General features: G+C 39.2%; 2 protein-coding genes across 2 annotated transcripts; both read left to right on the top strand.

The window, feature by feature from the left end:
• Positions 1 to 7,203, top strand: thumpd3 (THUMP domain containing 3). Its single transcript, XM_088424661.1, has 10 exons — positions 1 to 124; positions 679 to 882; positions 979 to 1,056; positions 1,676 to 2,104; positions 3,514 to 3,644; positions 3,979 to 4,048; positions 4,128 to 4,243; positions 4,917 to 5,021; positions 6,071 to 6,194; positions 6,683 to 7,203. Exons 2-10 carry the CDS (start codon positions 694 to 696, stop codon positions 6,869 to 6,871), a joined length of 1,431 nt encoding a protein of 476 aa, XP_088280787.1. The 5' UTR covers positions 1 to 124; positions 679 to 693; the 3' UTR covers positions 6,872 to 7,203.
• Positions 7,204 to 8,349: 1,146 nt separating this feature from the next.
• LOC148418843 (prostacyclin synthase-like) lies at positions 8,350 to 19,052 on the top strand. The gene is made up of 10 exons (XM_088424595.1): positions 8,350 to 8,622; positions 8,709 to 8,832; positions 9,544 to 9,719; positions 10,922 to 11,065; positions 12,390 to 12,517; positions 14,157 to 14,338; positions 16,879 to 17,032; positions 17,392 to 17,573; positions 18,526 to 18,677; positions 18,761 to 19,052. The coding sequence occupies exons 1-10, from the start codon at positions 8,555 to 8,557 to the stop codon at positions 18,906 to 18,908; spliced, it is 1,458 nt and encodes a 485-aa protein (XP_088280721.1). The 5' UTR covers positions 8,350 to 8,554; the 3' UTR covers positions 18,909 to 19,052.
• The last annotated feature ends 1,588 nt before the right edge of the window (positions 19,053 to 20,640 follow it).

The raw sequence follows: 20,640 nt of genomic DNA, 5'->3' as shown, positions 1-20,640 counted from the left end.
TTGAGCTATTTCCGTCAATAATACCAACGCGAAAACATGTTTCCTCGTGTATGACTACGTCTGTTTGGCAACTTTACCAGCAGCACACGTCAAACATTGTTTCCTGCTTTAACGAATCAAGCCAGTAAGTTCATTGCATTGACATGCTTATTGGGGAAGCCAGCGCTTTATTTAAACAGCCGGTGTCCTGACTTGCCCGTGTCAAAGCTAGCATTAGCAAGCTAATGTACCTCTAACTTATCGTTTTCAAATGAAAAGTCAACTTTCGTTCTACCGGGAGATAATTATTGCCGGGAGATAATTTTTTTCTCATTAAAGTATACAAATATATTCTGACCAAGTACTGATAAAAAAGGCATGTTTCAGATTTTCAGTTTAATGCCATTGGTGTATTAAGGCCATATATTTGTCATAGTTTTGCAAATTGTCATAGGTTTACATTGCCCCGTACGTTTCAAACACATCTCATCTGAAACATTAAATTTATTGAAACACATTTGAGTACTTGCGATTGTGGCTCTCCTTTCCAGCGTGCGAAGGCATTGCAGTTAATGTGCTGTAAAAAGTCATATATGTACATACATACATGCATGTGTCGGCATTCTTGCATTTCCGGTGCAATTGAATGATCATAATTTTCCACCTTACAGTGTTTAACCTCATTTCTTGTTACTTGAGATTCACAGATAAGACATGCTCTCCCTTGAAGATGGGCCTGATGAGGTCAAGTCCATCATCAGCGTCACCATTGGAGCGACAGTACCCACGGGGTTTGAACACACCGCTGCAGAGGAGGTCCACGAGAAGATTGGCGTTGAAGCGCGTATAAGCAAAGACCGTGGTCGTATTTACTTCACCATTACTACTGACAAACTCTCCCAGGTAAGTTAGACGCTTGATAAGATAAAAAAAAAAAAAAAAAAGTGGTTGTTTGCAACATATGTCTGACTGCTAATCATGAATCAACATTCCCTGTAGGTCCACCTGTTGAGGTCTGTGGACAACCTGTTTGTGGTTGTGGATGAATATGATCAGTACCAGTTTAAAGAATCTAAGGTAACAGTCACTTGCAACAACTGATGTGTGGCACAGTGCAGTTTCACATCCATTGAAAGAATAACCTTAGGAAGAATAATAATCAATTTTAAAATGCCATTTTTATTCTATACGTTTATTGTTTCCTTCTAAGGATTTTGCGGTTACAATTTACAGGATGAGAGTGTGTGGCATTTAGAGCCCATTTACTTAAAACAAGAAAAAATAGCCTCTTCTCTCATTTTAAAGTCATTCTGAAACATTCATAAAATAGCGCAAGATGATACCAAAGCTTCTTGTTATCGAAAACAAGCTAATTGGCGGCATCTTAGTGCCAAGGAATTATGTTGATAAAGGAGGTGGCCAAAACAGGAAAAAAGAGAAACAAATTAATGCATGAACAAAGAAAAACGCTACCTGCAATATAAATATGGCCAACTGGCTTACTTCATATCATATAACATTAATTTCTCCCATGTACTAACAAAAAAGTCTATAAATATGTCATTATTTAGTGTGTGGAAAATGCCATGATCAGAAATGTAACTTCGTCAAATAATATTTTTTATTTGGATCCAGAATTTTCAATTTATCCTATTTATCCAGCTTTGCCATTGAACTCTGCATATATTTTATCCAGGAGGAGACACTGGCAGAGCTGCAGCAGCTAGCCTCCAAACTTCCGTGGACAAACGCCTTGGAGGTGTGGAAACTAAACCGCAATTTCAAAAAGAGAAAAGTTCAACGTAAAGGAGCCAATGGCGCCAAGGTCAAACCCAGCGATGAGATTGGAGACACAACCGTGACTGACCCTGAGTCACAGGAGCAAGCGGTGGAAGCGCCCGTCACTGATGACCCAAACAAGACCGAGGAGGCTCCTGACTTTGAGACCTCCCCACAAGACTCTGAGGAAGCGGCAGCCGAAACTAAAGTAATGAAGTTTCGTGTGACTTGCAACCGGGCTGGTGACAAGCACTGCTTTTCGTCCAATGAGGCAGCCAGAGATTTTGGTGGGGCGGTACAGGAGTTTTTCCAGTGGAAGGCAGACATGACCAAGTTTGACATTGAGGTAAGCATGTTTGTTCTAAGATAGTCAAATACATTTTAAATTTTAAACACTTTCCTCGTTTTAAAATCACAGACCGGCAAAAACGAGATTGGGAATATATGTTCCAAAAATGTTTAAAAGTTGGTCAACTTTGGATGTTTTGACTTGACCTTCATTGTAAAATTCAGTTGTTGTTGGGTTTTTTTCTTCTTTTTTTTAGTTTACAGAATCGCCAGTTTAACAAAATATAAGAGATGCTTGATGAGGGGTGCTTTCCCAGTACTCAACTCAAAAGTCACTGATACCATGAGTACTTTGGTTTGGTTATGCAACGTTCACAAGCAGTTTTTAATGTAATAAATTGCGCTTAGGAAATAATTTACTTGTCATAATTATGAGACGAATTAACTTTCTACTGCTGAATTTGAAAAGTTTTACTGGAAAAAAATGAAAATAAATGTTGTATCATAAAAACTTCAGAACATGAATGGTTCTTCAGTGAACAAGCACCGCATCTCTGTGCATTGCCGATATGCCAGGGCGCCTCCTGTTTTTCCTTGAAATTGGCTTTTTTCATTACCAATTTTCTCCTCATGGCTAGTTCTGAAAAAGTCATAACTGGGATTGGTCGATGACAATATCTTTTCCTTCCTCTTAGTTTCTCTTCTAAATAATGTATTGCTGAAAGCTGTCTTGAGCCTGAGCTATGGTATGCTATCTTTGTGAATTATTAAAAACTAAATGAATAAATAAATAGATAAAATACGGAGGTCAACGACGCGGGAAAAAAAAACTGAGGTAAACCATAACATTAAACTTTGATGTCAACTACGGGGCCATGAAAGATCATTCGGTGGGCATGAAATGACCTGGGCCACAAGATTGAGACCCCTGCTTTAAATCATCGCCTCTGTTGATTTTTTTGTTGTTGTTGTTGTTTTTCATCTAAACTCTCACATTACACCAAGAAACAAAAATGTCATTAAAAAATGTGGGATAAATCCAGGCATTCAAAATAAAGATATAAATGTGTTTCTTTAATGTGGGTGTGCTGGGCTGTGAAGGAACTCATTTAAGTAGGGTGAAACTGATTTTCTGTGCTGTCAAATTGAATTGCACCGTATCATTTGGAGAGGTGCTGATAACATTATAGCTATCTTATGAAGTCAAATGAGGCAACCAAAATATTAGAAGAAGCTTTTTGTGTAATGTATTTCCCACCACTGAAAACTATGACCACAGTACTAAATATATTGATTAATTAATAAATGTTGTGTCAATCAGAACTTAGCTTTAGACAGATTTTATTGCTAAAGCTTTTCTTTGTTTATCTTTGTTTCTTACTATGAATTTATTGTGCAGATTTACGTGTTGAAGAGGCTGGCGAGTGTATTCAATTGGAACTAATGGTCCGACACATCCTTCTATAGGTCTTGTTAAATATACACAATAGCGAGGTGGTGATTGGCATCGCGCTCACTGAAGAAAGTCTTCACAGAAGAAACATCAGCCATTTTGGACCCACAACACTGCGCTCCACTTTGTGCTATGGGATGCTCAGGTACACACTGCAATCTTACCATATATGTCTTTGTTACATTACGACTTTTAACTGCCAATTTTAGTTGACTTCATGACTATAGTTAAGGAAGTAAACAGAAAATTAATTATGACTTCTTGTAAGGCATGAATTGAGGATTAAAGATAGTTGACAATGATATCTGTGGGGGAAATATGAATGGAATGATGCACTTTTAGTCCAAGCAGTTCAATTTTAAACCACAAGATGGTGGAAGCGAGCTCTATTTGAGGAATTGGCGCTTTATTTAGCTTGCAAAGTGCCCAAGGGAATCTCTTCTCTTCATTAGTATTCATACTTGATTCTGTGCTGACAGGTTGTGTAAACCTCAGCCGTCCGATATTATACTTGATCCAATGTGTGGAACTGGTGCAATACCTTTGGAGGTAAGAACACAATTAGGTGGTATAAAGTTTGTAAAAAAGCTTTTGGGTCTTCATGGTTTGTGTATGTGTGCATTTCCAGGGGGCTTTAGAGTTTCCCTCATCCTTTTACATTTCTGGGGACAACAATGATATGGCGGTAAACCGCACTGTCAACAATGTGTGCCACATTCAGAAAAGGAAGGCGGACAAGGGAAGGTGAGCACCATTTCACATTTGTTAAAACCTTATAGATGGATGGACATTTTCCATCGTTGTAGTCACTGAGGGACTTTTGTGTTGCTTTAGCATGTTTTGGCAAAGGGTTTGGTGTGGCTTTGGCCATGAAGCTTCAGAGATTGGGTCCACCCCTGCACTCAATCGCAACCAAATCCCTTCTCCACATTCAGAAGCAAAACAGGAAAAAAATATTACTCAAAGTTTATTTACTAACAGCATTTTTTTTACTTCTAAAATTGAATTAAAAGGTCTTAACACATGCAGTAAAAGCATTTTTTTGTTTATGTAATTAAATTTGCTAATTTGGCTATAACAAACCAGTGGACTTGCTCAATAAAAAAGGCGAGTTGTAAACCTGTTGGGCGCCATAGTTATTGAGCCTGCTAATGATTGGGTGTGTGAAATACCTTCAAATTATTGAGGCTACTTTTTCAAGGTTTTATAAATATTCACATTTCATTTCCTCTTCCATGAGTGTTGCAAAGCAATTTCTGTTTGTTATTTATAGCATGAAGCAGAACTTTCAGTTTTATTAATTGTGTGCAAATTTCCATGAATAAGTTATTTTCCATTTCCTTTAAGATTTGAGATTTAATCTTGAAGTTTCGTGACTCAAACATAATGTAATAAAATTTCTTCATTTTAAACACAGTGCACCTGGGCTGCCCATTGACACTGTACGCTGGGATTTGTGCAGTTTACCCATGAGGTCCAGCTCAGTCGATATCATCATCACTGACATGCCCTTTGGGAAGAGGTATGAAATCAAGGCACATGCAATGTGTTAAAAAGGTGAGTTCCGATCCACCCAAATCAAGAAAAATCGAGACACAGATGTCAATTTTAACCTCACGTGGACACTGATTGACTGTCAATGTAGTTGGCATAACCTGATTGGCGCCTGTTGTGGGCGGGAGGCCAAGTCATTGGCAGAAGCTGTAAAAATGGAAGAGCATGGGAGAGTGGTCGGTTTGTTGAATGGTAAAATGTACTTTATAAAAATGCCCTGATTGCCCCTTTGAAAAAGGCAGAGTATTCTTTGTAAGGAGCAACTTGTTTACTTCAGAAACAGATTAGTTTAGCCTACCACATGAATAGAAAGCATCCAGCTGCTATTGCAGTCACAACTAACGATGACAACAAAGACAGTAATGTAGCGAGCCACAGCAACTAACACACCACTCCGCTTTTGAGCAAGTCTGTGACGGACAGGATGGACCATGTTAGTTTATTGTTAATGTCTAATTATTTGCCAGTTTACCAGCGGAAATAGCTGAGGATTGAAACTAAATTTTCAGCCAGAACATTGAATTAGTTTCAAAGCAGAAGGGTATAAGGGTAACAACTGCATCTGTTACCTTAAAATCAAAGACTAAAGCTACTTTATTGTTTTTGTATATCATTGTTTTGGCCTTCCACTAACACAATGCATCTAAATAAAAAAAGTAATATTAAAGATTACAATCATTGTGCCATTGTGTCGTGCACAGACCTGTGAGTCTACTTCTACTTGCCAACGTCGACCTAGAGGCGTGCCTCCCGCGCCCTGATTTCTAATGCAAATGAGAGATAATGCCAGGATTGACCGGACCTCGTCTGGTTCCGTCCCAACATGCCGCACATCTTTGTTATGACCAATTATAACATGCGCAAAATCTAGCAAATTACCAAAAGAGAGCAAACTCCACCCAGGCTTACATTTATACTGCACACTGCGCCTGACTTGCCCCTGAGCACAAAAACAAGGCACAGAAAAAGAAAATATTTAGGTTGATTTCCACTTTAATGAGATGCTTGCGTTTTAAGGATGGGCTCCAGGAAGAAGAATTGGGACCTCTACCCATCTTGCCTGAGAGAAATGGCACGCGTGTGCAGGCCGGCGTCAGGGAAGGCCGTCCTGTTGACACAAGACAAGAAATGCTTTTCCAAGGTATTGTCATCATCACCCGAGAGTAATGCCACGTGTTTTGTCGCCGGCGTTGGCCTCATGCAAATACGACTTCCACGCAACCGTGTGTCAAGTCCAAACCTAGAGGTTATGGCTTCATTCGTGTTTGCATGACACCCTAAAAGGAAGTGAGCGATCTGTGAATCAGAATGCAATCCTGGTCCAAAAAAAGGAATAGAAATGACCTCTTTTGGGGAATTCCACTGCAGTGTGAGCTCATAGCATAGATTGGGGCACATACATCTGTCTGGGACACAAGCACACCAGAACAGTCCGCTCGGGGGAACCACAGCCTTTCCGGGGATACCTCAGATGGTGCTGACACATTTGAAATCACTTCTGAAACATAAATCATTTACACTACGTTGTCGTCACATTAGATGTGGTGTCACTGACTCTTGAACTAAAGATGCTGCTGTGACGTGGATTTGAGGCTATCGGTTTTTCAGTGACATTAATGTGCTCTGCAGGCTCTGTCCAGAATGGGGGGACTGTGGAGGAAGCAGCACACTGTTTGGGTCAATGTAGGTGGTTTACACGCTGGAGTGTTCCTGCTCAAGCGGACCTGTGCCTTGTTTGGCTTAACTCCCGAAGACGTCTATGAGTCACAAGGGCAGACACGCTCACAAGGCGATCAGGATGACATTCAGCACTCTTAGGTTGCAGTTGTTCCTTACGCTAGCCCCATATATGTTGGATCAACATTTTTTTTTAACTTGTTTTAACCTTTTTTTTGTTTTCATGACAGTCTTTTTTTTTCTAAGAGCCAAAAACAAAGAAAAGCCCCGAGTTTGATGCTTTGTTGACTTAATACAAGAGCAAATGGTGACATATTGATTCCCATTAGTTTGCAGATGTACTGTCCCTAATGAAGTGGACCACGACTGTATGTTTACAGTTTGGCACCAAGTTAAGTTGATTTCATGACACTTGCTGAAACAAAGGTTATTGCAGATGTTTTCGGGTGCATCAATAAATGTTTAAAAACAAAGGTTATTGCAGATGTTTTCGGGTGCATCAATAAATGTTTAAAAACAAAGAAAGCCATTATCAAAGGGCACGCGCCTAAGTCTACGGTTTGTTCTCAGTTTTCCATTCAATAATACACTGTATTGGGCCCATATCTTTAACCATTAGGGTGTGTATGACAGTGAATCATTAAACATGTTTTACCAAGGTGGGGAAAGCTCTGTGGAATTGACTGGCCATGGTTCAGTTGCAGATTTGCATATAGTCATGCACTTCCTTTTCAGCCAAGAGCTGCTTCTAGTGAGGACTTTTTTTAAAGCAACTTAAGAAAAAAAACAAAAAAAAACATGTTTTGCTTGTCCTAATTTTCCAGCATCAGCTAGTAGCAAGAAATTCAACAGAGGCCACAGACGCCACCCAACCCCCCCCCCCCCCCCCCCCCCCCCCCCCCAAAGATCAAGGCAAACAAGCACAAATGAACGAACTGTTAAACTAAACCAGTTCAAAAACGTTATTTTGGGTGCAGCCCGGGACCAGTTGATCCCAAAGCACTAACCTAAAGCATTAACTTAATTGTACTGAACATTCACATTGAGTTAACTAGTCATGGCAAAATGTACCCAATTTGTGCGGTAAAGGCAAATCCTAAATCACTAAAAGGTAATAATTGAACTCCAGCACAGCCCGGGGATGACTCCAGGGAAAAGATTTTGTTTTTGCCACGTAAGTGTAATTGTAATAAAGTAACGATTGGCTGCATTTTTTATTTTATTTTTTTATTTCAGGCACCTTGATCTACTTGTTTACTTTTTTCTGATTGAGACTAACCTGTAATCTGGGAATCCTGTAAAAAAGTAGTTGTTGAGAACTGATATTTTCTTTTGTTAAGGCTAAAAGGGATACAGTTTCAAATATGCTTATACAGCTTTTATACTTATTTTATTTAGAGTCCTGTGGTGGTGTGGGGGGGGGCAAAGTTTTCTCTTTCCATGGGAGAGCTTCGCAAAAAGAAAAAACAAAAAAGAAACTGATTCAACGGCACAGGAAAGGGATCCAATGAGGATAAGGGCCCATTTTTTTAAACGAAACCTGCAATAGAAAATATACGCGTTTGCGTCACATACACTCAAACTTAGTTTCTAAATATATGGCTCGGTGCTTTACAGAAATCGTTAATATTGCTTGACAAGTTGCTGCAGCAACAAACGTGCTAAGTCAAAGTTTTGGATGATGACTACACGCCGTGACGTCGAAACAAGCCGGCGCGGGCGTTCGTGTGCTGTGTGGCGGAAGTTCCTTTTTTAAAAGCAAGTGACAGCCGCGGCACCGAGCACAAACACGCTCGACGACGACAAGGGAAACTTCCGCACGAGATGATCTGGACTGTCTTCCTACTGGTCCAAGCGGTGCTGCTCTACTTCTTCGTCACGCAGAGATCCAGGTGGGTTGATGCCGCAATTGAAAGTCATCAGGACTTACTTTTTACATTATGTTGCAGCAGCTCTCTAATTTGACTTCATGCTCCAGGTCCGAGAGAGATCCACCTCTTGACAAAGGCGCTATTCCGTGGCTGGGGCATGCAATTGAATTCGGAACAGATGCTGCAAAGTTCTTGAATCGAATGAAGCAAAAGCACGGTGACATTTTTACGGTGAGTATACGTCACTTGAAAATGAGCGTTATTTCACATTTGCGTTGGCTACTATTCTACAGTATTATGCGTGTCATCAAGTTTTTTAAAAACGCATTGTGAATACTCATTCAGCAGAATCGAAATTCCTTTCTCTCTGTGTGTACTTATAGCGAAATAAACACGAATAAAAAAAAGAAAATTACGATAAAATAAATACAATTGGAACCAACGCAACAGTTTAATCCAATCATGGTGTGCAGTTATGATTAACACTCATGATTATATTTATAATTGTGGTTGTCACGGAGTACTATAGCACAGCATCATTATGAAAACTAGTTTGAATATCTTGCTTACCACAATTAGATGTGTTTCTACAATTTGACAACAAAAGATAAAAGGTATTTCCAGAAATGTGCACGTTACAGAAGTGTGAATATAACGAATGAACATAAAATGTGTCACTTATCTGTATGAAAGCAGCATATTAAAATTAAATGTGAACAAACCAAAATAATTCCTTACCACATGTATTGTGGTGGCTCTGTGTGTGTTTCTGGGTGTAAACTGTGGCTCACAGCAGTTACCGCTTGTATGCTCACTGTGCTTTAGGGTTCTCCCTTTATTCAATAACATAAACATGAACAAATTCAAGCTTTGATTAATATTTAAGAACTCAAGTATACAATACTCATTTTGATAAATGATTCATGAACATTGTCTGTCCAGGTGCGTGTCGTTGGCCGCTATGTGACCGTGCTGCTGGATCCTCACTCGTACGACTGCGTGATCAACGACAGCGACTCGCTGGACTTTCAGCGCTACGCAGATGTGCTCATGGAGAGGATTTTCAAGCTGCGCCTGCCGCATCTTCAACACGCTCACACAAAAGCGCTGATGAAACAGTACGTCTCTTTGCTCCTCCTCCGCCCAAGGGCCTGAGGTCATGTCAGGTCTTCATGATGGTTTCCGTTTGGAAGCCTTTTGCTTCTTATATACACTCCTGCTGTGTGTTTACATTCAATTACATCAACTTTAACTGTTTCTGCTCTTACTATTGCTTACTTTGAGTATATCTGAATTACATGGTTTTATACTACATCTATACTCTGCAGTAGGTGAAAGTTAGAGATATACTCTAATAAATAAATAGATGTACTCGTTACTACTTGATTTTAGCACGTTCAACGTTCTCTGGAAAAAAAAAAGCATGACTTTTTCAAGCCTTCCTTAGCCCATTTTACGGTCTTGCTTTTACTGTTCTTCAAATAAAAGATCAAATATGCTTGCTTTAAGTTTTGTTTTGTCATGCCTAAATGAAGTTTACAGGAAAACATAAACAAAATGAAAAGTAATTGAAACTTGTAAAATGATATACCGAAATCCTTAAAAGTTTGTTGAATCAAAGTTTGCTTGCATAATGCTGACATTTTATGGGGCTTTTCTGCCTGTTCTTCTTGCTCCGAAACAGTGACGTGAGTAAGGGTGTTGTAAATAGTATTAGTAGCTGGGGTACATTTTTAGTAAAGTGTAATCTAATTATTTTTTCCAATCATGTTAACATTGTTATCATTCTTGACAAAACACTTAATATTGTATTTCATTTGGACCATTTGTGGTTAGTGGCCTAGTAAATATTACTAGCCCCTGAAACCCGCTTCAAGATTCTAATTCTTTCCTATATTTGAATGAATTTAAAGGAATTTCCAAAAAGCAACACAATAGTTACCTTTACGCAAGGATTACGTTCTCAAAAATACCCCCAGTATTTTGTTTTGGACCGGTCTGAATTAAAAGGAAGAAAAATTGCAACAAAAAAAAAAAAAATCCTTCTATTTAGCTGGGACGAGTACACTATCCACTGATTCAATACTTGAAAAGAAACTTTTGGAAGAATGCCACTTTTCTTTCATTCTGTAGGCATGTAGAAATGTGCAAAATAAATCCCCATGTTCCATTGAGGGAAAATATAGGTAGGGCAAAGTCAATAGCTTGAGCTGCATTCTTGTGGCACGGCGTAATTCCGCTTTTTCACAAGCCCATCTATCAGAAGGTTCTCGTTCTTGGCCAGTCATTAACCTGCCTTTGTTCCCTCCAACCTTCGCAGGCACTTTATTGGAAAGAATTTGGCCACCCTAAACTGCACCATGAGCAGGCACCTGGAGGCCTTGCTGAAAGCCGAGATCCCTCCCAACCAGAAATACTGGAAACAGACGGAACTCTTCCACTTCTCGTACGGCCTTCTCTTCAAGTAAGTAACGTTTTCACACTCCCACACCCGCACATGACCTTGCCAGGACAAAAGAAGCTTTCCTTACTGAAAAGAAAAGGGGAAACCCTAAAGGTCTTAAGAACAATTGTGACCTTGAACAAACCTGACAAATTCCAGAAGTGAATGCACATTTACTACCTTCATCAACACTCATAAATGTTTGCATCCCAGTGGGATACGGGCTAATTGTTTTTTGTGCCGTAAGGACATTTTCAAACATTTCCTTATGACGTTTTTAATTTTTTTATTTGTTTGCAAAATTAAAAACAATTAAGACAATATCAGAATTAGTTAAGACGGTTTCAGAATGGAATAACTTCCTTGACGGAGCACTCAGAAATCGCTGACATGAACACGCATTCACAACCTTTGTCAACCTTTGTCAACACTCGCAAATGTTTGCATCACATTGGGATATAGGCCGAAATGGTTTTCATGTCATAATGTCAGGTGAATGGAAGAAAAAAAATTCAGAATGCCTCAGGAACGATTGACTCCTGGACGAATCCTTGACGTGAACGCACATTTGGTACTTTTGTTAACACTCGCCAATGTTCGCATCTCACTGGGATATGGGCTTGATTGTTTTTTTGGATGCATGCAGTATCACATGCCCCCAGCAGAGAGCGCACTCCCTGGATAGTTGACGTTAGTATTTATTATGGAGGCAGGCAATTATTCATAGTTTTTCAAGTTAAGAGAAATGCTTCGGCCTGCACTCTGCATGCAAGGCTACCCCCCCCCCCCCCCCTTTCTTCTGCATAGCTAACTATATGTTGTAATTTTGTAGGAATAAATGCTGATGTGAACATAGTAGCCATGGCCCAAGACACCAACATTTCAATGTTGGAAAACGATTTAAGTCATGAGTTTGAGTTGGATATCAATCGTTGTACATTTTTTTGCAGTTATGTTCTAGCATGTTCATGATAAAGTCCTGTATAAACAAATCGCGAAATTCACTTTGAAGGGACTTTAAGATGCTGGTGCTTACATACCGGCTTGCATTGCTTTGTTTGTAAACAATCCAAGATTAACTCCGAATGACCCCACTCCGTAGCGGTCTTGTTTGCCGCCTCCTTTCCGCTTGCCTGCATCCAAATGGAGCTGTGTGATAAAAGTGTGGATAAGAAGGCAAACATGAGACGTGTGTCATCAGGGCGTGAGGCATCTGGGACGTGTCCAGATGCGCAGGCGCCGGGACACCCCGTGTGCAATGCACGACGTGGGCGAGTGGAAAAATAGCTGACGTTTAATCGCATTACAAGATTCCTGAATGTCCCCACTCTCTTTTGTGTGTAAGGGCGGGTTACCTGACGCTGTTTGGAGGAGAACCAAACAATAACAGCGCCGATCCTTCGAGCGTCTATGACGAGTACCGCAAGTTTGACAAGCTCCTAACCAAGCTGGCAAGGGGAACCTTGAAACCAGGTAACGACTCGTTAAACACTTTCTGACGAATCGACGCCCAATGGGAGGTGCTCTCCGTTCCATTTTCTGCTGTGACTCATACGTACTCACCTCTTACCTCCACTCTTTTGCCCTGACGTCATCACAGAACTTGTTTTGTGGTTAGAGATCATGGATATGCTGGATATGCTAACCCTAACCCCACTCATCAGACACAACAATTCAAGAGATTAACAATGATGATAAATAACAACAAACATGCTTTAAAATAACTCAAGGAGATCATTTCAGATTGTGTGTGCGTGAGCGCACGTGTAGTCTTAAGTATGCGTTGGAGAAAATTATTTTTTATATGTCTATGATAGCAGCAACATAGAATTGATATATTATACGTTCACAAAAAAATGTTTACAAAAAAGACATGAATTTTGTTACCAAATTCATATCCCAAAACACTCATATCTCAAATCGCATTTGTCGATTCAAATGAACAGAAATGCTTTTTATTTGTTTTTAATCTTCCATTGATGGACATGGATGTCAAAGGTCCGTTTTGCTCAGTTGGCAGTGAATTCATTAAGAAAAATTCTGCTGTATAGTTTGCTGTTAAAATGAGGTACGGACAACAGGTTCACAAGTGAAATAGTAAAGTGCAGTAATATCTTTTTTTTTCAGGGGGTAAAGAATTGTTGTGATATAATCTATGTGTGTTGCTAACCCATTAGTGTTCAAATAACTCTTGTTAAAAGTATTATTAATACTGCAAAATCTATTGTAAATGTTCTAGTTTTCTACGACGCGTGCATTGTGTTTCCTGAAAAACGTGTAAATGGGGTGATTCGTTTCCAAGGCGCCACTCTAAATATAATGAATTACCGGCAGTTGAAATAAAATATGAAATAAAATATTTTGTTTATATCACTAATTTGTAAGAAAATTCCTTTTTTTTTTGAAACCAAGACTTTCATTGTGGACTCGCAACAGAATGTGGGGACAACAAAATGGCAGTTCAGAAAATATGTTACAACACAGAGATTTCAAGATATGTCCTTGTTTGTAGGATTCGCCGACACGTTTTCACAAGCTGATTTGATGTCATATTGTTTACTGAGCTCACACAGCTATCTGATGAGCTGATTTCATATCAGTGACACAAAAGCGCTCCCATGATATATATATATATATATATATATATATATATATATATATATATATATACGGTATACAAAATCCAAATTGCCTTCGCATTTCCCTATGTGTAACAACTCTGTTTCAGTTTGTGAATTGAATCACTGAATGAAATGAACTTTTCTGTGCAATCGAAATTCACCTGTGTGCATGGCAGCTGGTATATGTGGTGGGATGGTAAATATATTATTTTTTAACCTGGCTGATATGATTGCCATACTTATCATCTTTCTGCGCAGCCTGCCTTCATATGTTCACTAGAGTTTATTTGCTCGGTGCGGAGTCATTGTATTTTCAATCTGAAATAGATGGCTTCACATTGACATCTGCCAGTTGAAATATTATTGCAGTTGTAATATTATTACAGACAATATCGTTACACAGATATCGTATCTTTCAGCCGTTACCCTCTGCCGATATTAAAACTCATCATCATTATATGTTATCGTTATTTTATTTTGGTTTTAAACAGAGGAGAAGAGGACAGCCCAAAGTGCTCAACACAGGTTGTGGAAGCTTTTGGCCCCGGCGGGTCAAATGGAGGACTCTGGGTCAAACGCATGGATTTACGCCTATAGGCGACTTCTGCAGCAGAAAGGCGTGGACAAGGAGATGCAAGAGCGGGCGGTGCTGCTGCAGCTTTGGGCCACTCAGGTGAGTGTGGGATGGGGATAGTGGGCATCTGTGCCAAGGAAACGCCCACTGACTGTTGGAGATTACTCAAAGATGTTTTATCCAATGAACTTGCTTGAATTTGATTTGCATTACTCGCGTCTGTCCGCAAGGGGGTACTGTTCTCTTTCAACTTTTCTGTAGAGGTGGAGAAAGGATTCATGCCCTTGTATTTCAATACAGTAGAAGAAAAGGAAGTCTGGTAACAGACTTGTATTTAAGAAAAAGAAACTGCAGACTTTAAAATGTACTTACATTTAAAAAGCGGTACAGTAAAAAAAAATTTACTGGTTAACTGTATATGCCATAGCCACTTTGCTAAATTTGCAGAATGGGGGGAAAAAACTGCTCAGGAAATGCTTATCCTTCACTGTTTTAAATAAGGTTTGTACTGAGAAGAAAACTAAATGTTACATGTTGTAGTTTTATTTCAAAACCAAAATGGTCAGATTGCTTTACTAAAGTTGTTATTATTATTATATTTATTATTGTCATCATCATTGGTAGGATGGATCATTTTTCCAAAGCCACAACGAGGTGACTTTTTTTTTTTTATTGGTACAAAACACTATTCTTTAAGAATCATTCTCGTAGCTGACCAAATCTAACAACTCTTTGGATCTTTTCCAAATGTCATTAATGCACATTTGTTCACATTTGTCCATGTTGCACCTGTAAACATTTTTTCTGCCTTATGGGACCGCACGAGTCCAAAAGTGGTTTAATTTTTTCTATTCCATTTTAGGGCACCTGTAATCATGTGACTGTACCCAACCATCAGTTCACATAGTTACAGGTTTTCTTTTGTTCATAGAAACATGTTTACATGATGTAAACAATCTTTTTCTGCTTGTGCTTAAAAAGTAATGAGCATTTGAACTATTTAAATAGTAGGGAATACAGATATGTTTGGAAATAGAGGCGGAGTAGGTTGAAAAATGTTGTGGTACAGTAAACCCTCAAAGTCAGTATGTGGTACAGTACACATTTTTTTACTATACATCCCAATACTGCTTTTGTGTACAGACATAATTACATCTAAATTTCCAGAAAAATATGATTGAGCTTGACAAATGCCACTTTGGATGCAAGTTCCACTCTCATTTATCTAAACTCCATTCTGACTCACTCCATCTTGCCTACAGCCCTGCTGGAGGCCCTCTTTGTATTCGACGTGTTGATCAGATGTCAACTTGGCCCCACTGGCAGCTTACTCATCATTTTGTTCCGCACTCGTCGCCTTCATTTTATTTCCAACTTTTGAATCACAACTTTGAAGTGATGCTGAGTCATATTTGAGTGAGTGAGGCATCGGCTTCATTAGAACATGTTATTTTAATCATGTCGACCACTTACACACCAGAAATAATGTATTCAGTATAAACACGGTTCCTGAGAGTAGGCTGTTGAGTTTGTCATAAAGCTGAATTGCATTTATCATTTACCTGTAGTTTGAGGCTTCAAGGGAGAGTTTACAACTTCAAAAGATCCCTTTTTGTCATATGTGCTAAAAGAGTCATTATAACTTGGCAGTAGTACATGACAAATCTGATCTATGAATAAAATATGAAATTGTTTGCTAGCGCCTGCTGTGTCTGCATTCCAGGCTTAGTGCTTTGCATTTATCCGCTAGGCTAAACTTGAGCTGCGTCTATGTTAAACCGAACAAAGCTCTTCTTACCTTAAGGTTTAAGCTGCTGTCAGGGCACGTTTTAAATTTCAATCCAACATTAATTAGGCCCTCACATGCTCTTTCGTTTTCATGTCTTCCTTCTGCTGCTGAACCTGCCCTCCGCCCCAAAAGAACCAGGATTCAAGAGATTTATTGTCATATGCATAGTAATACTACACGATGAAATTCTTAATATGTTCGCTTCTCCGAGCAGGCTACATCCCACAATCGATCAAATAGTAAAGTTGGCAATTAAAAAAAAAAAAAAAAAACTGGAGCCAATCAGGTTATGACAAACACAAAAAAAGACAGTGTGCGGTGTTTGATCTTTGTTTTCCACCCCCAACAATTCAAGCACAAAAAGCATAAGTGACATGAAGTCAGAGATGAAAAATGCGATTAACACCATTAAAAAAAGAAAAGCTTTCATTTCGAATGTGAATAATCGACACCTCAGAGTAACACTCCTTTTTTCAAGTTTAACATCAAACCGAGTGCAATAATGTGAGCAAAAACTCTGCAATCGACCATGAAAATGGTATGAAATTAGTTGGAACACCTTGTACCTTCATACACTGCTGGTAGGCAACCTCGGGTCCTTGTTTACTTAAATTGCTTCCGCACTTGCCAAAATAACACTATCCACAAAGAAGACTCTCACAAAAGAAGGATAATCTGTTTTTTTAGCGGCGTATTTTGATTGAATTTTTTTTTCCTCCCCCCATTGTTGCATGTCACATTGTGTTCCTATTTGCCTTTGCCAAACAAGCACCTGTGCTGTCGCTATGCAACAGCAGAGTGAGACAAAAAAGGACAGCGTGGTCACTGTTTTCTTTCTGTTTGATTGCAGGGTAACGTGGGCCCCGCCGCCTTTTGGCTTCTGGGGTTCTTGTTGACAAATCCCGAAGCTTTGAATGCTGTGAGGAGAGAATTCAAGCAGATTTGCCAGAAGGAAACATCAGATGCTTCACTTCTCCATTTTCGTGGAAACACTCCGGTCTTCGGTGGGTGAAATGCGACTAAGACTTTGACTTTACTGGTGGCCATCTTGCAACTTTCTTTTATAAATGTAATGAATGTATTAAATGAACATGACAGGTTTTTTTCTGGACCATAGTCAATGTTTTAATTCCTCTGGCATTTTAGCAATACATTGTGAAGTTTGATTAAACATGAATTGTGTATTTTTTTTCTATAGTCATGACAACAGTCATTTTAGCACAAGCTCTCTCAATGGTTTCAAGGGGAAATGACCTAAGTTGATTGAGCTAATACTCTTCTAACAACCTTCATGAATTTTCCAGTATTTAATCTTTTGTATTTCGTGAGTAAAAATTGCGTAAAATTGCTTCCCCCTCTTTAGACAGTGCCTTGGAGGAGACGCTCCGACTCACTGCTGCCCCCTTCATCACCAGGGAGGTAGTGCAGGAGAAGACCATTCAAATGGCGAGTGGTCAAGAGTACCGTCTCCGAAAAGGAGACCGAATATGCTTGTTCCCCTTCACCAGCCCTCAAATGGACCCCGAGATTCACCCAGAGCCGCAGGTGAGTGTTTCTATTCCTAGTGCAAGAAAGAAATAATCAACCTAAAGTGTCCTATTTTGGATCATAGAAGAAATATCTTATCAAAAAGGAATAACTTAATTATTTAGAAATATTTTTCAACAAAAAAAAAATATCCATATAAAGTGCCAGACCTGTCACCCCCTTAAAAAGAAAATTATAAATAAGTACACGTCCGCGGAAAAATATTCAACACAAAGCGTCCTGTTTTGAGATTACAGTGGAGATCTGTTCACAAAAATAAATCATTAACCTAACTACTTTTGGGATCATAGTGGAGATGTGTTCACAAAAATAAATAAAATAATAAAATAAATAAATAAAAATAAAATCAAGTTGAATCGAACCATTCTAGTGCGGGGGAGAATCAGTTTTTTTTACAAGAATGGAACTGAGTAAGCTACTGAACTTAAAATTTGTTTAGTAAATTTATATTTTCCTGAAACCATTAATTCAATCATTATTTTTAAAGAGTTCTTGCATTTTTGTTTGTTTTGTTGTTTTATTTAAAATCTTGAGTTTCCCCCCAAGTTCCTTCAAGTACCCCCAAGGGTACTAGTACCCCCATTTAAGAATCACTGCTGTAATCTATTTAATAAATATGTGTGACATATTTAGCTTTTCCTGACTGAATAACCTGGATAGGTTAAAAATGTGAATTGGTTAATAAAAAAAAAACAAAAAAAAACATGCAAATTGGCAGGGATTGCTTCATATTAAGCATGGGCATTTTCATGGTAGGAACCCACACAAATCCCCCCCCCCCACTATGAGGTCAGCTCTGAGGGATTACTTTAGCAGTGAAACAAAATCACCGCTAATTAGCGTGGGAAGGACATCACAAGGTCACTTTCAAACTTCTACCGACGCGCTGGTCGAAGGGGATTTGCGTAAACAAATCGGGCACGTCACATCTCTGAAAATGCGTTTGCAGAAGTTCCAGTTTGACCGCTTCCTGAATAAAGATGGAACGGCTAAAAGAGATTTTTACAAAGGAGGCAGAAAGCTGAAATATTACACCATGCCGTGGGGCGCGGGAACCAACGGCTGTGTGGGAAAGCAGTTCGCCATCAATACCATCAGACAGTAAGTGTGCTGGAAATCAGCGCAGTGCTTCCAGTATCAAAGTGTGGAGCCCACTTCCCGTCTTTTCTTTATCCCCCATCCAGGTTTGTGTACTTGGTGTTGGATATGGATTTGGAATTGTGTGACATAAACGCTCAGATGCCCGAGATAAACACTAGCCGTTATGGATTCGGGATGCTCCAACCACAGGGAGACTTGTTGGTGCGCATTAAAGCCAGGACGACGCACTAAGTCTTGACTTTTGTTTGTACGTACGTTAGCATATATGCGCCATAATGTGTCCAAATGCCTTTTCTACTTTTGTATTTTATACTTAGAATGTAAATTTTGTCATTATTATTTTATATGAAATAAAGAAATGTAATGAAAATGAAATAGCACTGTGTTTTGTCTTTTTCTCTGGTTTGGTGAAGGGAGAGAACAGTTGATAACCCTTTCCCCTACTACCTCTATGAAAGTGTGGAACTGACAATATAGAGCACAGGTGTCAAACTCAAGGCCCGGGGGCCAGATGAAAACATAACAAAACATAATCTTCATTCAATTATTAATGAATGATCCCCAATTGATGAAACAATTGATAGGTTCTAAATTATAAGGACGATGTCACGGTGGACAAGTGGTTAGCACGTCACAGTTCAGAGTTCAACTCCAGCTCTCTCCGGCCTCCCTGCGTGGAGTTAGCATGTTCTCCCCGTGCCTACGTGGGCTCTCCCCGGGCTTCCTCCCATATTCCGAAAATCATGCATGGTAGGTGTATTACATTACACTCTTAAATTGTCCTTAGGTGTGATTGTGTGCGTGAATGGTTGTCCGTCCCTGTCTGCCCGCCGATTGGCCGGCAACCAGTTCGGGGTGTCCCCTGCCTACTGCTCATAGACAGCTGGGATAGGCGTCAGCAAGCCTGCGGCCCTAGTGAGAATAAGCAGCTATAGAAAATAAACGGACGGATGTGTTTACAGTACGTTTGTGCATTTGTACTGCGTGTCTCCCGCGTGACTTCATTTATGAAACATGTTACTTTATGTTAACTGGTGATCATTTATGTGCAGAGCAGGACTGCCTCTGCTTTATAAACACTGCAGCAACACATACACTATGTCACAGTGACACACATGTCTCCTGTTTGGAGAATGAGTGGAAAGTTTAGATTTGAGACTGTGATCATTTCCTGACAGCTGCAACAGTTTGCATTGTGTAATACACATTACTGTGTGCTGACACATACTGCATGGAAATGTTGCATACACTAAAATAAAACATTAGATCAGTGGATAAACGTAATGGTTGTCTTGTTGGTGAAATCTAGCATGCTAGTAGCATCTATTTTTTTCTTAAAGATGTGATGTTACTATATTTCTATTTCCCTTGGCCTATAAAACCAAGCTATATTAGAAAATAACATAAAAAAAATCATGAAACTTGGGGTGATCTTGACAAAGAATGCTTATCATTCTGCTTTTATCAAAGGTTCCGTTGAAGTATTTTTTTAAATGTTAAATTTACCATTCATTAGACCACTAACTCCCTGCATGGCCAACACATTGCTAGTCACAGTGTTTTACCTTTTAAGTGTGTTTGTTTGAACACAAAACGGTGAAGCAAGACATGTGCTAAATCAGTTCTTCTCAAAATAGTAGGGCAGGTCCCCCTTTGGGGAATCCTGAAAAAGGATTTTTTTTTCAGATAGCACTTTGATGCACATTTTTTCTGTTTTAGACTAACCTGTAACCTGTATAAACAGAGTAAAAAATGTAGTTATTTGTTATGTTGACACACATTGCTTTTTTTGGGTTGATGTTAAAAAGGATACGGTTTTATATATGTTTTATATAAGAATTTTATATAAGGATTATTTATGTAAATTTGGGAGTACATAGAAAAACAGCGCCATCTGCTGGGCTGGGGTCGTGCACCAGCATTTGCTTTGCTGGTGCAGCGATGTGGCACAGCGAGGGTTAAA

This window comes from Hippichthys cyanospilos, chromosome 9 (assembly GCF_059441005.1).
Source record: "Hippichthys cyanospilos isolate Australia breed blue-spotted pipefish chromosome 9, RoL_Hcya_1.0, whole genome shotgun sequence".
In the NCBI taxonomy this organism is placed as follows: domain Eukaryota; kingdom Metazoa; phylum Chordata; class Actinopteri; order Syngnathiformes; family Syngnathidae; genus Hippichthys; species Hippichthys cyanospilos.
This window is presented reverse-complemented; position numbering and strand designations above follow the sequence as displayed.

Bases quoted from the DNA above. Each gene is read 5' to 3' on its own strand.
- thumpd3 (XM_088424661.1), top strand. From the start codon at position 694: ATGCTCTCCCTTGAAGATGGGCCTGATGAGGTCAAGTCCATCATCAGC. The intron at 883-978 runs GTAAGTTAGACG...CATTCCCTGTAG, and splicing joins CTACTGACAAACTCTCCCAG to GTCCACCTGTTGAGGTCTGT. The intron at 1,057-1,675 runs GTAACAGTCACT...TATTTTATCCAG, and splicing joins ACCAGTTTAAAGAATCTAAG to GAGGAGACACTGGCAGAGCT.
- LOC148418843 (XM_088424595.1), top strand. From the start codon at position 8,555: ATGATCTGGACTGTCTTCCTACTGGTCCAAGCGGTGCTGCTCTACTTC. The intron at 11,066-12,389 runs GTAAGTAACGTT...TTTGTGTGTAAG, and splicing joins TCGTACGGCCTTCTCTTCAA to GGCGGGTTACCTGACGCTGT. The intron at 18,678-18,760 runs GTAAGTGTGCTG...TCCCCCATCCAG, and splicing joins GCCATCAATACCATCAGACA to GTTTGTGTACTTGGTGTTGG.